We start from the raw sequence: 15,822 nt of genomic DNA on the forward strand, positions 1-15,822 counted from the left end.
TTGCATCTAACCCTGTTTTCACCATACAGTTTCTGAAAGCTAGCTTTTGTGTCTCCAGAATCTGGCTCCATCCACTCCAGATGTCTTAGCCTCCTAAAATAGGGAACAAAATTCAGTCTCCATAGGATGGTTGGTTCTCAACAGTTCTGCTAGCTGGGGTCCCTTTAAAACTGAACAGCTTGCAGAGCCAATGACTGTATGCTTTTTTCCTTCAAAGAATGGGAAGTGACCTTCGCAATTGAGTAGTGCTTTTGAAACAGACAGCCTCCCAAAACAGAGCTGTCAGCCAGTGACTTTGAAGTCTGTGTGCTCCTTTCCCCAGCTGTGAAACAAACTCTCCTAGGATCTCAGCCAGCTCCCGATTTTTTTTTCCAGAATTTTGGAGTATCTTAGGAGTTTTTCTAAATGTATACTTTAGAAAACAGTTCAGAGAGAAATAAGAATGCACCTTATTTTTTCCTTTGACAAATACACCTTTAGTCTCAATCTCCCTTGAAATATGAACACCAATGACTAAATTAAAAGCTTTGTAAATGCAGTGGCCAGGCTCCCCTTGGCTTTGACTGTTAAGGTGTTAAGTTGAAGGAAGGAAGGAAGAAAAAAAAAAAAAAAAAAAGCCTGTGAAGCTGAGTACAAGCCTCTGATTTTATCAAGAAAAAAAAAAAAGATCTTGTTGTACATTGCTTAGTTTTAGCAAGAATTTTGATGCATTCACTGAGGGAGATGGATTCCCTTTATAAATAGTTGCAGTTGGCACTCCAATACTGAGGCATCAATAAAAGAATCTCGACAAATGTCAGTAGAATCCTTTTCCTAGCAACAGTATCTATTGATTTTTTTTTTTTGCATTCTGTTAAAACCAAACACTGAAAGAATTCTGAGTGTACTGATTTGTATTTTTAATAAGGAATTTAAATGTGCATGGCTGTTAAAAACTCCATTAAAACAAACTTCATTGACTGAATTATCATCATGATTTTTCTTTTTTTTTTTTTGGGTGTTTCTGAACAGGCTAGAGACACAAAGGAAACACTCAATTTACTTGTAGCTCCACCAATATGTTGATGTCTGAAGAAAATTGAAGGGACCAGTATCCAAGACTCCCACCTTTCCAATGAGAAGCCCTTCTCATTAGATTACAGCAAGAATATATTTCTCATGTTTACTTTATCTGGGTAAAACACCTTGCCTTACCATGGATGTACATTGGCCAGTTCAAGCAGGAGTGGTAGACAATGTTCCCACAGAGGTACGGTCGCACAGCAGAATAGGTGGCTTCCTTCTGAGGACTGTCTGAGATAAAAAAGATGTAGAGAAGTTGCCCTCAGCTGGTGAGGCTGGTTTACAATGGGTGAAATGCTGCCATATTACAAGGTAGGCAAGACACAGAGTGGAGAAGCACTGCTACCCCACAGAGCAGGTGGTCAATCATTGAAGCTTGTTGGGTTGCTCTCAAGAACCAGTACCATCAGCAGAGCCTCTCAGCAACATGGTGGTGACCAGACTGGACAGCAGTAGGGAGGAAGCACCAACATTTCTTGCTTGAAGGGATTATGTATATACTCTGAAGAAAAACAATTACACAATCTATTCTTGAGCAATTTTTCAAAAGGTTTCTCAGCAACTGAGGCAGAGTTGTACATACAAAATTGTTTTCCGCCTATTACTTTTAGGTGCTAAAGCTGTGATGGTGTTTTTTGTTTGTTTGTATTTTCAGAGAATTTGTTTCATAGTCACTCTCAGGTGAAGCCTTGGCTAAAGTAGTGCCTGTTTATGGTAGTCAGTGATGTTGTTCATGTTTCTTTTTCATTGGTAGAATGCTCTGTGGTGCTAGAAGTTGCAATGAAACTTTAGAGCAACATTTCCTGCAGTTTTCCCCTAAGATTTAATAATAAAAAATATCCATAGACAGCCTGAATTCTGGTGGAAGCAATTTCTACACTGATCACTATGTACAAACTGCAAAAGTCTGGGGCTTCAAATATTTAGGCTCTTATGAATGGACCAGAAATCAGAATTTGGTAAAATTCTGTCACAGTAATTCAGTCCTCACACTGGGCAACCAAACAAGCTCCAAAACCACATAATTTTGATTTCTTTCTTTTTTCCTATTCAACTATAACATGAATTTAATAGCTGGTAAGAACTGACCAAAAAAATAAACTAGGACACTAGGGGTAGGTTAATGTTTTATACTATTTCAAAGCCAGGATTTCAGGGTTTTAGAACTCGTATAGCATTGATTTCTAGTACTAAGAGCTCTTGAGGTAGATCCTGGCATATTCTTGTTGGAATTGAAATAAAGAGATGGAAGAGGATCAAAACAGCATTGTTTTAAGATACAGTATTGTCTGACCAGCGCAAACGATGTCTTGAAAAACAGAGATATTACTAAAATTATGATTTAAAGCAACCAATTGGAGCTCTATTTAAGTGATAATTATCTGTATATTATTCTCCTCTTACTTGCATTTAAGTAGTCATTTATATTTTGAGAGACTTCATAATCTCTACCACAAGTAAATAAAAGAAAGAACGCTAACAAAATATAAAAAAAAATAGGAGAGTCAAATAAGAGGAAAAATATCTGTTCATCTGTGATTATATACACATATGTGTATGCAACTGGGTGGATATGTACACTGTTGCAGTAAATTGAGTATACAGATATTTGAAGTTGCTTCCTGTTGGTATGTTTCACAAAAAGATATAATCAAAAGAAATATAGGAATTGAATGAGTGAAGCCAAACCAATTAAATCTCTAAGGCAAAGAGATAAAATAAACATGTCCTGTTAAAATTTCTGCCTTACCTTACTTTCTTCAGTACATAAAATGAACTTTGTTTAAAAGGACCATGAGCTTTAACATATGGATTCAGAAGAACCAACACCATCCCCCGCCCCACCCACCCACAAGAGTGTTTGTAAAACCCTAGACTGATATAGTTAATTGATTGAACAATACTAAACTGTAAGTAATGCATTTCTATGCAGTTATTTTTACGTTTAGGCCATTCAACCCTAGAGCATAACATGAAAAGTAAATGTTATTTATCAAGAACAGAGTGACTGCACTGAGACAATGTTGTGTATCTTATGATGGCTGCGTGAATGGGCTGATACTTCTCTTAAGTTTTTCATGGAGTCTTTGAGTGGAGGTTTTGCATTTTGCATGTAGGGCTGTGGTTTAAGACTTTACAGTCGGATGCTGAAACAGAAGCTGAAAAACAAACAACAGCAATGCAGTACCCAAAAGTAGTTGCCATATTAATGTTTCTTTCAAGCTTTTCCACTAAAACCTGAAGAGCTTTGAATCCAAGAAACAAAAAATGATCAGATGAATTAATCAAGTTTAAGCAGTAATGGAGCATCAGTATGCTTAGGATACAAGAGGCAGTGGTTCTCAGAATATATCTTCAGTTGTCCCTTGTGGACATTTCACACTGTTGACATTTAAATTGTTTTGTTCTTTTGTTTATGTGGAAAAAAAAAAAAAAAAAAAAGAGTACATATCTGCATAGCACTCTGTGTTACTATCTCATTTTTGATGTCACAGGTCCAAGATTTTTAATGGGCTCTGTGACATTGGGAATTTTGCCTTGGAGGAGTTTAGCTTTCCAGACAGCAGGGGTGGAGTAATCTGCGTCAGACACTGAGAAATGAACTGAGCCCTGGAAGTGCCTTTCCTCTCAACTGACTGTAATGGGAATCTAGACACTGCTCAGAGGAGGACATCTGCATTGCAGACATCTAAATGTGGGCAGATGGATACCACTGGCACATCCATGTGCTCTGTAGAAATCCAGCATGCAGTAGGAGTTGGAACTATGTCTTCAGAAAAAGTGAATCTCTTCTATGCACTCTACGTTTCTGGCATGCAAGAAAATGAAAACAGATCAGAAGAAGGTGAAAGATAAAGGAAGGCCAGTGAGTGCCACACAAGCTATAGCTCCCTGGCTGTTGGTAGACTGAGGGGTGAGTGCATGTCACAGCACTGTGCTGGGCCCTGGGCTGTCCCTTCATCCGTTTGTAACCGGACCAGAACATGCCTCAGCTTTGTTCTTGCCTTTTATGCTTATGAATCCTTCCCATACACATCAAGGTGAAAATAGAGTTTATACATTCCTATATAAAATCAGGGCTTGTAACTGACTCCGAGGATCTTGAAAGTTTAAACATAGCCAGTGGATGTACAGAAGCCTAAAGGAAGAAATTTTAAGCAGCACTTGCTCTGTATCTGCAAGCAGTGATTGCTCAAGAGTAAAAAGCCAGTCCAACAGTAATTTTCTTTTGGTAGTGACCAGTTCTGATGTACTGGACAGTTCAGCAGCTTTCAGTTAGTTTTGGCAGAGGACACTAATTGTTAAACCGTAATGTAAATGAAGTAAAGTATCAGAGGTTATTTTTATTATTATTTCACCTCAGGGAGCAAAGGGAAGGTGAAAATACATATTCATTTGTGACTGATGAAAGGGTAAAAAGCCAAAACCTAGCAGTGCTGAAGGGTTAAAATGTCTCCTGATAAACATAAGGAGACAAACTGGACTGTCATTGTAATTTGAGCTAGAAAAATCCCATGACTTAGAAAAGGTTCCTACTAAATCAATTCGCATTTGCTTAGCAACAGAAAGTCCTGAAGATGGAAAGTGCTCTGACACTATAGCCACGATTAAAAATATAAATAAATAAATAAATAAATAATAAAATAAAATAAAGGAATGATCTAAGTTGTAATGACATGAAGAATTCAGTCAAGCAAAGTTAGTGCAAGCTGCACGCTGTGACAACCAACAAGCAATGAAAAAATCCAGATGATTATGTCATTCTGCAAAAGCTTCATGATACATTCAAGAAAGCGAATGATATTGAAGTTGGACTGGTTGCACAAAGCCCTCTGCTGCCAGGAACATTATTATTTGTTGTCAAGGCTACTGGTTCTGGCCCTGAGCTCTCTCTCATTGAGGCCTGTAGGTAACTGCTGGGCAGGGAAGACTTTCATCTGGATTATTAAAAGCAGAGCATGGTTGCTCTTTGTGTTTGGTTGCTGAAAACAGTGGTTCTGCTTAAAGCACTAAAAAACTAAAAAAAATAAATCTCTCCTGGGCATGAATTTTGCTCCTGAATTTGCTCTGGAGTCTGGCAGTGGTTTCTGAGACTGCTCTGCACTGGAAGCATCTCACTGATGACTGGCTCCTGCCCACAGCTGGGGCTGCCCACACCCTCATCTGCTACATCAGTTCCCAAGGTAAAGACTCAGGCAATGTGAAAGAAACAGAAAAACGCAGTGCAGATTAAATTAGAGAAAGGTGCATACTAAGTGGCCACATAAGGTCACCCTGACTTCTGTGGTTGACACCTCAGATAGGCATCTCCCAAGGGAGCCTAGGTGAGGGTTTTTTTTGTTTGTTTTTTTACTAGTTTCAGCAAAGTAGAAACAAGAGAGGCAGAACTTTTGCTGATTGGTTCTGAAGAGTTTCAAACAGGCAGTGCCACAGAAGGTTGCAGCAACAAAACCAAGGGTTTTGCTTTACAGGAACAGCTACCTCTACCAGATTTTTCTGTTTCAGGAGGCCCTTTCAGAGATAAGCAGAGCACCTCAAAGATTAACAGAATGTTATCAATAAGTTTACAGGGTCTGTTGGTTAACAACAATTCTGAATTGCACTTGTTATCAGATTTTATGGGAAAAAGATAAGTTTGAAATTGTATTTCTAAGTGATGTATCTTCCTAGCCAGGGGAAATTAAGAGAGAATAAATTCAGAAGCAAAGATAATGATAACTGTGCACAGTTGTCACTATTTTATTGGAAAGAGATGCTCCTTTCCAGACATGCTGGGCTCAGGTCAATCTTTGAACTACTCAAGTAGTGTTGCCTAGGTAACATAAACAATCAAATTTTTAATTCCTATGGTAAGTGTAATTTCATTTTAGAAATGCAGTTAGGGTTTTGTTGTTGTTTTTCTGAATGGAGAACAAAAGGGTCTTGGGGCATAATATTTTCAGCTTTAGAAGAGTCTAAAATTAAAATTGTGTACATTTGTAAAAAGAAAATAACTAGCAAATCACTAATCACAATAATGATTCTGTTTACTGCTGCCTTTGAATTGCACAAAGTAACATCCTCTAGATCTGGAACCACTGTATACTTCAGTGAAATATGATTGAAATTGACTCACATATCCTAAAATAATTTGGGAGCAAGAGAAATGTCACGTAAAAGTACTGCAAAAAGAACGTTTAAATTTCAAATGCTGATAGCTATCAGAGTTGCTTACTATCTATGAATGGTAAGTGCATGACGTATTTCTCTTTCAGTCAAAGTATTAGATGTGAGTTCTGGTAACCAGGTTTGTATCACAATCTGATTAAAAATCAAAAAGGCCAAGGGGAAGCGAGAAGTTTATGCTGATACCATTTTACACAGCTGGGAAAAGCAACATTCTCCATATTAAGGGAAGTTTCATTTTCTTATCCCTACATCTTTCCCATTATTCCACAAATCCCACTGGAAGTGAACGTATTTAAAACAATTTTTACCACTTGCATTGGCTTGCTGGTATTAAATTTTCTCAGTAAATTTTCCCAGTAATTTTTCCCAGTTTTCATAGCACTTAACTTCATTCAGACCAGTCATAACCTTGCCCAGTCTTTATCTACATGAAAGTTCTCTAAAAATGACAAACAATGAACCTAAGGGCCACCAAAAGAAAAATATCGGCAGCCAACGTTAAGCAATCCTTTTACTACCACACAAGACTGTTCAGATTCAAAAGGAAATTATGGTTAATGTTACTAACAGCAGCTATAAATTTAAGAGAATTAATATAGAGATGTCTTCACCCATCAGGATTATAAAGAAAGCGAGAAGAAAGGTTTGAGCTAATTCCAGTTGAAATAGTTTCAGTTACTTACTTGGTCATATTGTCCTTTCAATATTCAAAGCTGAAGCAAAAGCACAGGAATTGTTGCTTCTAGAAACAGCTCAGTTCTCTGTGCTGTGTTTTGCATGCTATTGAGCTAAACCAGATAAACAAAAACAACATAGCTGCTGCTCATCCTGCTTGATTTCTACTTTTTTTGCTTTGACCCACCCCTTTCCCAGCTGATTGGTTGGGTGTCAGGTGGGCCTAATGGTATATAAGCTTCAGGTGTCCCATCAGAGAGCTCTTTCTGCTTGACCTGTTGTTTGGGGCTAAGTGCTTTGTTTTTCTTTCAGCTAGTTGCAGGGTTCTTTAGGTGGGTCGGAGTACATGGGCCCATGTGTTTCCAAGTTGAGAGAGGTAAGCATGTCTTTTTGAGGTAAGAATTAGTAGGATCTTTTAGAGTAAAGCAAGCTATATAGTAGTAGGTGCCTTTACTATGTGCAGCTCTTCTTCAGGTGAGTAAATTTTAGAGCATGCTTATGGAGAGGATGATGATGTTACTTTGTGTGTTTGCTTTGTGGTTCTAGGTCTCTTATAACTTTTGCAGAATTATGGGGCTTACTATGAATGTGACCTTATGTATTCACCTGTGTGTCAAATATTACCAAAGTTACAACCTTGGTGTTAAAGTGATGGACTAGGGTTTAGGGGAAATGTATCATCCAAGTTCCCTGTGCTAGTGAGTGTCTGAAAACAGCAGAAATATGAACATAAGGTGTAGTCTTTTTCAGGGTTAGGGACAGTTTCTTATAGTTCTGGAGCTTTTTTCTGCTGTTTTGCTGGCTGTAGAGTCTTTAGACCTTGTAGCCTTCTAGATCTTAAGTGTTTGGAATTCCCTTAATAGGGGGATATTTAGCAGAGGTTGCTGGCTGATTTGTTTTTGGGATGTGGTAGGGTACGCTTCTGGTTTTGGGTTATATTTCAATTTCTAAATATATCAAGCTGTTTGTGTAACTCTCCAGAGGATTCACAAAGAGCCTCAGTATACACCGCAAAGGGCTTGACCACATAGGTGCAGTATTACCAAGAGACTGAGCAGGGTCACCCCTTTCATCTGTGAAGGATAAGTCTGTGATTACCTCTGCTGGGGCTGCTGCGCATTCATGTCCTGTTAGCATTTGTGGACCTGAGGGTGTTTCTGGCTCTGGTCTCTATGCTTGAGTCCTCTGCAAGGAGCTGTACAGTTTGTGTGTCCATCACAGATAAGATCTCTTTGTTTCTTGTAGAAAGAAAATAAAAAACTTATTTTACTCCAAGCACTGTTACAGGCTGGGAGAGGAGTGGTTGGAAAGCTGCCTGGCCGAGAAGGACCTGGGAATATTGGATGGTAGTTGGCTGAATGTGAGCCAGCAGTGTGATCAGGTGGCTAAGAAGGCCAACAGCATCCTGGCTTGTATAAGAAACAGTGTGGCCAGCAGGACTAGGGAAGCGACTGTCCCCCTGTACTTGGCTCTGGTGAGGCCGCAGCTTGAGTAATGTGTTCAGTTTTGGGCCCCTTCCTACAAGAAGGACATGGAGGTGCTTGAGTGAGTCCAGAGAAGGGCAATGAAGCTGGTGAGGGGTCTGGAGAACAAGTCTTTCGAGGAGTGGCTGAGGGAACTGGGGTTGTTTAGTCTGGAGAAGAGGAGGCTCAGGGGTGACCTTATCGCTCTCTATAGGTACCTTAAAGAAGGCTGTAGCGAGGTGGGGGTTTGTCTATTCTCCCATGTGCCTGGTGACAGGATGAGGGGGAATGGGCTAAAGTTACACCAGGGGAGGTTTAGGTTGGATCTTAGGAAGAATTTCTTTACTGAAAGGGTTGTTAGGCATTGGAATGGACTGCCCAGGGAAGTGGTTGAGTCACCATCCCTGGAGGTCTTTAAGAGACCTTTAGAGTTAGAGCTTAGTGATATGGTTTAGTGGAGGACTTGTTAGTGTTAGGTCAGAGGTTGGACTAGGTGATCTTGGAGGTCTCTTCCAACCTAGATGATTCTGTGTAAAATCAGTTGTCAGCTCTGTGTGATTCTGTGTATCAGGTGCAGTAGTGGGATACCTGGACCTTCAGTTCTTGTGTCTTGCCATCATTTTTCCTATTGGACTGTGAAATTTAGTCAGTTTATTTGACCTTCATTTTTACCTTCACTTTCCCTTTTAGTAAACTGGAGATAATGCAACTTAGCCAACTTTAAATGAAGTGTGAAGAGGGATGTATGCATTCTTAGTACTGTCACAATTATTTTATTACTACATTCTCCATTGCCCCCCCCCCCCCACACACACACACAAAAAAGCATCCTGTATTTTTTGTGATGGTTTTCAAATAGCAAATTTGCAAACTTATGACTACATAGTATAAATAAATCATAAAGTAGATAGTTCTTATCCTTTGTAGAGGGTTATAAATTTCTTTTTACTTAAAGAATGACAAGCATATTCTACCACATGAGATCTTTCTTTATGTAATTTATTTTATGAAAAGAAGTAACTTTCACTGATTGGCTACAACTTTGAAAAAAGTAAACATTTAAATCTTCAGTCTTAGCCAGCAAGCTATACCCCTTTCCAGTGTGGATTTTCATAAAAGTAATAAACATTGTTGTCATTGCTATGCCTTCTGTCAGTATCTCTCGCTTGGTCAACTGTGTTCATCAAGGTTTTGTCTTGTTGGTATGTGACTACTGTAACATTGTGGTGGCTTCTGTCAGATAACACAACTGTCTTGAACTCCCCCATATGAGGAAAAAAAAAGAAATACAGCTATAGCCCTTTGAAGAACTCTTATAAAATGTGTTTCTAATTAGATACATATAATAGAGAGTACCAGAGGGATTTGTTCATTGTCACAGACCTTCAGAGCTGAATTTCAGCAACAATTTGCTGAAGCACATTGACAACAAGAGACACTTGTGACTGCATGTGATCCAGAGATAAGAGAGGCTAGATCTGAAGCATCTGAAATAAGAAGCAGTGGGAAGCAGAAGCATCCTTGTATTTCAAGATAATTATACTCGGTGTTTATCCGCAGAATTCAGGCAGCAAACACCTAATATATCATTCCAAAAAGAAGCAGTTTAAAAAAATACTTTTAAAAGTTATTTTTAAATCTTGTCTGTAGTCCAATAATAGCCAATGCTTGTTAAAACAGTATATCTAAAAGATAAATTTGTCTTTTTTTCTTTTGTGTGTGTGATAGGCTATACAACAAGAAAAAGTTTCATTTCTTCATGTAAATGTAAGACTGTCTGCCAGCACAGGCAGCTCCAAAGTCTGTTGGAGTTTTCTGCTGGGTGTGCTGTGCATAGGGAGTTTTTAATCAGTTGTTGCTTACATGAAATGTGGCAGGTTGTGCTATGATCTAATGAACCTTCCAGTGGCTCTCACCCATGTTTTTTCCCCTTTTTGTTGAATGATAAAATCTTGTAAGACTTTCTCTGTATGAGTACCTTAATAGAGTTTCTCTCTATTCTCTAGACTTCTTTTCCTGAAACTTTTGATTGGGGAAAAAAATAAGTAAAAAAAAAAAAAAAAAGACTTTTAGCCTTTTTTTGAGTTTGCATAAAATTGTTCAGGAGCTCAAAAGTTATTTCAGGGGAACAGATGTGAACATGGAATGTTAGTTTTTAAGTCTCATTTCTTTGGGAAACCAGCCTACATGCAATATTTAGAATTTTCACTTTAAGAAACACAATTATCTTCATGTAAGAAGGGCATACTTGTACTAACTCCTTCAAAGTGTATGTGAACTTGTATATGACTTTAAGGTATTAAAGTAACTGGCAAAAAAAAAAGCCAGTTAAAAATGCTAAAACGTTAGGAAAAAGCTGATTTAATGTTATTGAATCTGAATTAATGTTTGTTTTTTCTCATGTTCTGGTAATTATGACACTCCATGTTAAATGCAAAGTCAGGTGTACAGTGGGCAAGCCCCAAGAAAATGAAATGTTCAGTATGCTTAATTCCTAAGAGTTGGGTTTAAAAAAATAAAAATAAAGATGTGTTAAGACCACGAATCTGAATTAAGTTTCTATGTTTCAAAGTCCATTAATAGTCTACTTTTTTAAGACTAAAAGTGCTGTGAAGTCTTCATCCCTGGAGATATTCAGACCTCCACTGAACAAGCCCCTGTACAACTTGATCTATGCTGTCTGTGTTTTGAGCAGAGATTTGGACCACATGATGTCCTTAGGGTCTCTCCTGACCTAAATAAATCTATTATTTGTGACCAAAGCTGTGGACAAGAAAGAGCTGCCCAATAAAGTATATGTTAGCTGTATGCTTTAAAATACTTAACTTCTTTGTAAAGCAATTTGAACCTTTAAAACTATGCTAGATTACATTAGATCAAAACAATATTTATTATAATTATATAAAATCTATACTTGTTCTACCTAAGATTAGGCTGGTCAGCAATTATTTGGTTATCTATAAGAAATAAGACACTGGAACAAGCCAAAGTTTATTTGTTAGATCTCACTTTTGATCGCCTGAGAAAGGACAAAATTGTATCTTTTTCCCAGGATGTAGGAAATTAAATGGAAAATGCTATGTTGAATGATAGACAATCTGATGCAAAACAGCACTTCTAAGAGAAATGCAAGAAGAATCCCATATAGGTTGTTGCAGAATTTAGAGAATGAGATTTTCGTTCATGACAAAAATGGTTTGATAAAGTCTAAAGTGTTGTCTGCTTATTCAGATGGTGATATAATATAGGGGAGTGCAGAAAATTGCCAACAATGTTAAACACAATTTGGAACAGTAGCTTAACAAAACTTAACTAGTTCATTTTGGAGAAAAGACAACCAAACAATAGGAATAAGCCTGTAAATACCCGAAAGAAATGGGTTGCTGATATAAAATGAGGAAATAGTCCTTGGCTATAACAGGTAGGGAATAGTACATTTCATATTATAGTTGTATTTCATACATATGCAGTGCCATGAATAGAATGAAATTAGCAAAGATACAGAATTGAATCATGAACAGTTACAGGACAGCAATGACAGTCATTAGAAAAAGTTATAGATTCTAAGGTTTATTAGATTGAGTAATTTGTCAAGTAATTTGACAAAAAAAATTGTTTGTCTCAAACAAACATTAGGCAATAGTAGCAATAGCAGGCCAAACTTTATTACTTGAGGTCCTCCAGCATTACAGCAGGGAAATGTAGTTTTCAGTCCTAGCTTATAAGACCTTACAAATACAAACAAACAAAAAAGCAAAGTAGTGGATGGAAGGAGAAAAAAACATTTATTCCATTACTCAAATATGTGAATAAGTTCAGCAACCACCAGTGAACAAATATTGCTTAAGAATGAATACTTATACTATACAATGTAGTTTAAAAAAAAAAGGTAATCTAAAACACAGTCTGCTCCTGAGGGTGATTAACAATTTAGAACCATGGTTTGGAATGCCACAAAATATATTGATATAGTTAGCTGTCGTGGCCTAGGGAAATCACTCCATATTTTTTAGAATACCACAATTTACCAAAGCATATAGATATATTCTTGATAATAATGGCTCTGTACTTCTCACGTATCATTCATATTATGTGTCTGTCTTAATATTGCAATATTTTCCATTTAAACAACAATAAGAGATCTGGATTAGGTGATAGAACTGACATTCAAATTTGACTGTTTTCTCAGATACAGATTTTCTTTTGTGACCAAGGGTTCATTAGTTCATACTAGATTGTGACTGTAAAACAGAAGTGCTTATTCTTGATTCTCTTTTATTCTGCAGCATTTTATTCGTATGCACCATATTTATAGTCTGTTTTTGACTTGGATTGAACTAATAGTCTAACAGAGTTAAATTCAGCTGATTGTAAAATTATTAATGCGTTTTTTCTCTTCCTCCTCTACAGTATGCTGTCTGGCTGATCCTTTGGGTTACATGGAACGTGTTTGTTATCTGCTTCTACTTGGAGGCTGGGGACCTTTCAAAGGTAAGTTACCATCAGATACATTTAAGCCATCAGCATTGTGTTAACATGCTCCTGTTTAAATGCTGTTTTCTGCTTTACTCATGGTCTTGGTGTTGTTAGCATGAGGGTAGTATGATCAAAATTTAGAGTATTCTGAATATGTTAGAAACTTTAGTTCTATACAGTTACAGGCACCTTCTGGTGCCCACAACAACGACATACCTTTTAAAGGAAAATATTCTCATTTTTTTCCCTTCTCAGTAATTCTGTAATACAAATTTCACCTGGATGGGAGACACTAATTACTGATTTCACAAATACAAAAGGTTACCACCTCAAGGATAAATAATATATTTACATATATTTTTGGTACTATTCAGCTTGCTGTTATTTCACTGGATTCCTTCCAGGGTGCTTCCACCACAGCATAATAACTGTAAAACAAAGTATCTTTCATTAAATTAAAATGTAAAATGAGGTGTCAAAATAAATTGCTATTTGGCTACAGTAATGTTTTTTAGCGTTGTTATTCCTGTAGGAATCTTATGACTGAAGATTTATATACAGTAAAAATCTACAGGGAAAAAAGACATTTATAGGGTTTTATTGATACCATAAGTGATAATATGTAAAGTGGTATTTGGTAATGAGCTCAAACCAACATCTCAAATCAAAACTGCTGCTTTCTAAGGTGTTCCCAGAGGGCTGGAAAATGGTGGTATAAAAGATTAGCAGTGGTAACTTGAATGAAATAATTTGTAACAAACTTAGCCTGAGTCTAAACATTCCATTCCAGGCTGAGTTAGAATGGTGTGAACTGACCATCAAGGAGAATTCCACTTGTGAAAGAGATCACATTCTCCTCTCAACTCATATTTAATTACCTTTCCTGATTAAAGAGTGTTTAGCCTAACTGTAAATTACACATGTAATTCTCTGGTCCTTTGTGAGTTACTGAAATGCCATGATGCAGAGAGTTAGACACAATTATAGGAAGAATAAATGAGGCAAAGATACTTCCTTACATGTATTTTCTATCGAATCACACCCAAAGTGCAAAAATTACTAGAGACTGGGATCTTTCATCCCCATGTTGTATGTTTCTTCAAAAGATGAAGACTTCAAAAGGATAAGAATTTCATTTCCTGAGGTGTAAAATAATGTTCTGCAGGTAAAACAATGTTACACTTTTTTTGGTTTTATACCTTCAGAGAAGACCAGTCTCGTTAAGATCTTGGCAAAAACATAGCAAATAAGAACCTGCACGCAGTATATTTTATTGGGTTAAAATGCTTTCTGTGTTAAGTGAACTGATGTTTGCAACAAACCCAGCACCTGTTGTACAGTTATGCTCAACCCAGTCCATTCTCTTCCCATCTGCTCATTTCAGCCATCTGCATTGCTTAACTTGTAAATGTTATCATGTCTGGGGAAGTGAAAAGGGATGGGAAGGAAAAGAGAAAGTAGAAACAGCTGTTTGATCACTGCATTTTAGTGGGTGTAAAATCAGTTTAAGAACATTGGTAAGTGCTACTTGGAATAAAGATAGGCCAAATGACAATACCTCCACCTGGAATTAATTTTTTTCTGAAGACTAAGACTGTGTGATCTAGAGTGTTTCCCAGACAGCCATATGGTCCAGGCTTATATTTGGCTGCAGTTAAACTCTTTATTTGATCTATAGGGGTAACATTTATTTCAGTGATTATTCTCTGCTTTGAAACATCCATTAGAGTGCATTTCTTCCTCTTCAGCTGGTTTTGAGACCACAGCATTACTGAAGAGAGGAAGAGAAGGAAAAGTACCTAAAAATGGATTTAAGAAATGGGTACAGGTTGACTCATCTACAGAAGGCCTAATTCACATATGGAACAACTGTCTCTTCTTTCTTTCAGCTGTGGGTGGTACACCAAAACTTCCCCAGATGATCAAATCTTTTGCAAGATCTAGGGCCTAGAAATGTGTACAATGGAAAGGTACACAGCTATTTGGATGGACCAAACTTATCCTCATATTCTATATCCTTCAGAGGTTCCAACTGTTTTATATAAGTAGGCATCTAACAAAATAAATTTTACCTTTATAAATGTTTATCAGTCACATACAGATCTTGCACTGAATCTTTATTTATATTTTCATCTGTGCATAACTGCAACTTCAAGTCTATGATGATATTCCTGTGTATTTTTTTGAGATGGCACATAGAACCTTGATAAAAGCTCCAGGTTTGAACTGATTCTAAATAGAGAATAAAAAATAACCTTTAGCTAAGTACCAGAGGGATGCCTCTGAGGTTGTAAACCGTAAGAGAGGATTCTGTACAGCACAGTTCTAGGAATTGATAGGTTAAATTACAGCCTAATGATAGTTCAGCTGGGTATAGTTCATTTTATATGTATAATTTATAACTTTCTACCAAAATAAAAGAACAGAAAAGCTTTTTTTCTTCCCCTGAAGTTTTGAGAACAGCTTTTTTTCTGTCTGTACATCAACTTCTCTAACATCACCTGTGGATACAATGAAGAGAACATATTTAAATTGTTAATATACCTTATTAAAAAGGCTTGTTTCATGCCTTCTAAAATTAGTTGTGGGGATTGGAGGTCATGACATTTTTACAGCTTTCCATTAATGACATGGGCCTGTTAAGACTCAGACATTTTTAGAACTATGACACAGTCAACTCCAAAGAGACTGAAGAGGATCAAGGATTATTAGTAAACAGCCATGCAAATCAGTTTACATGATGCACCATTACAGTTGTGTATATGTTGTGGAAAATTGCATCACACACCAACTGTGCCTCAACCATAGAAAATACTTTGTCTTTGTTGATACTCTTTCACAGCAAGCTGGAAAACTAATGGATGAGAAAGATTGAAACAAAGAGAACAGTTGTTCTTAACCTAAATTATTATGTGCATCTGTGAATGAATGTCTAGAAAACCTACTTCTGATACTTACTTTCCAGTATTACACTTCA

General features: G+C 37.1%; 1 protein-coding gene across 6 annotated transcripts in view; it reads left to right on the plus strand.

Annotated features, from left to right (window-relative positions):
• The window catches only part of NKAIN2 (sodium/potassium transporting ATPase interacting 2), a 585,167-nt gene that overhangs the window by 305,968 nt on the left and 263,377 nt on the right, over window positions 1-15,822 (plus strand). For all 6 annotated transcript variants that reach the window (XM_035538277.2, XM_035538276.2, XM_035538273.2 and 3 more), the window contains one exon: window positions 12,780-12,860. In XM_035538277.2, the coding sequence (XP_035394170.1) occupies window positions 12,780-12,860 (81 nt within the window). The remainder of the gene's footprint in view (window positions 1-12,779; window positions 12,861-15,822) is intronic.

The sequence above is a fragment of the Cygnus atratus genome, chromosome 3 (assembly GCF_013377495.2).
Source record: "Cygnus atratus isolate AKBS03 ecotype Queensland, Australia chromosome 3, CAtr_DNAZoo_HiC_assembly, whole genome shotgun sequence".
NCBI lineage: Eukaryota > Metazoa > Chordata > Aves > Anseriformes > Anatidae > Cygnus > Cygnus atratus.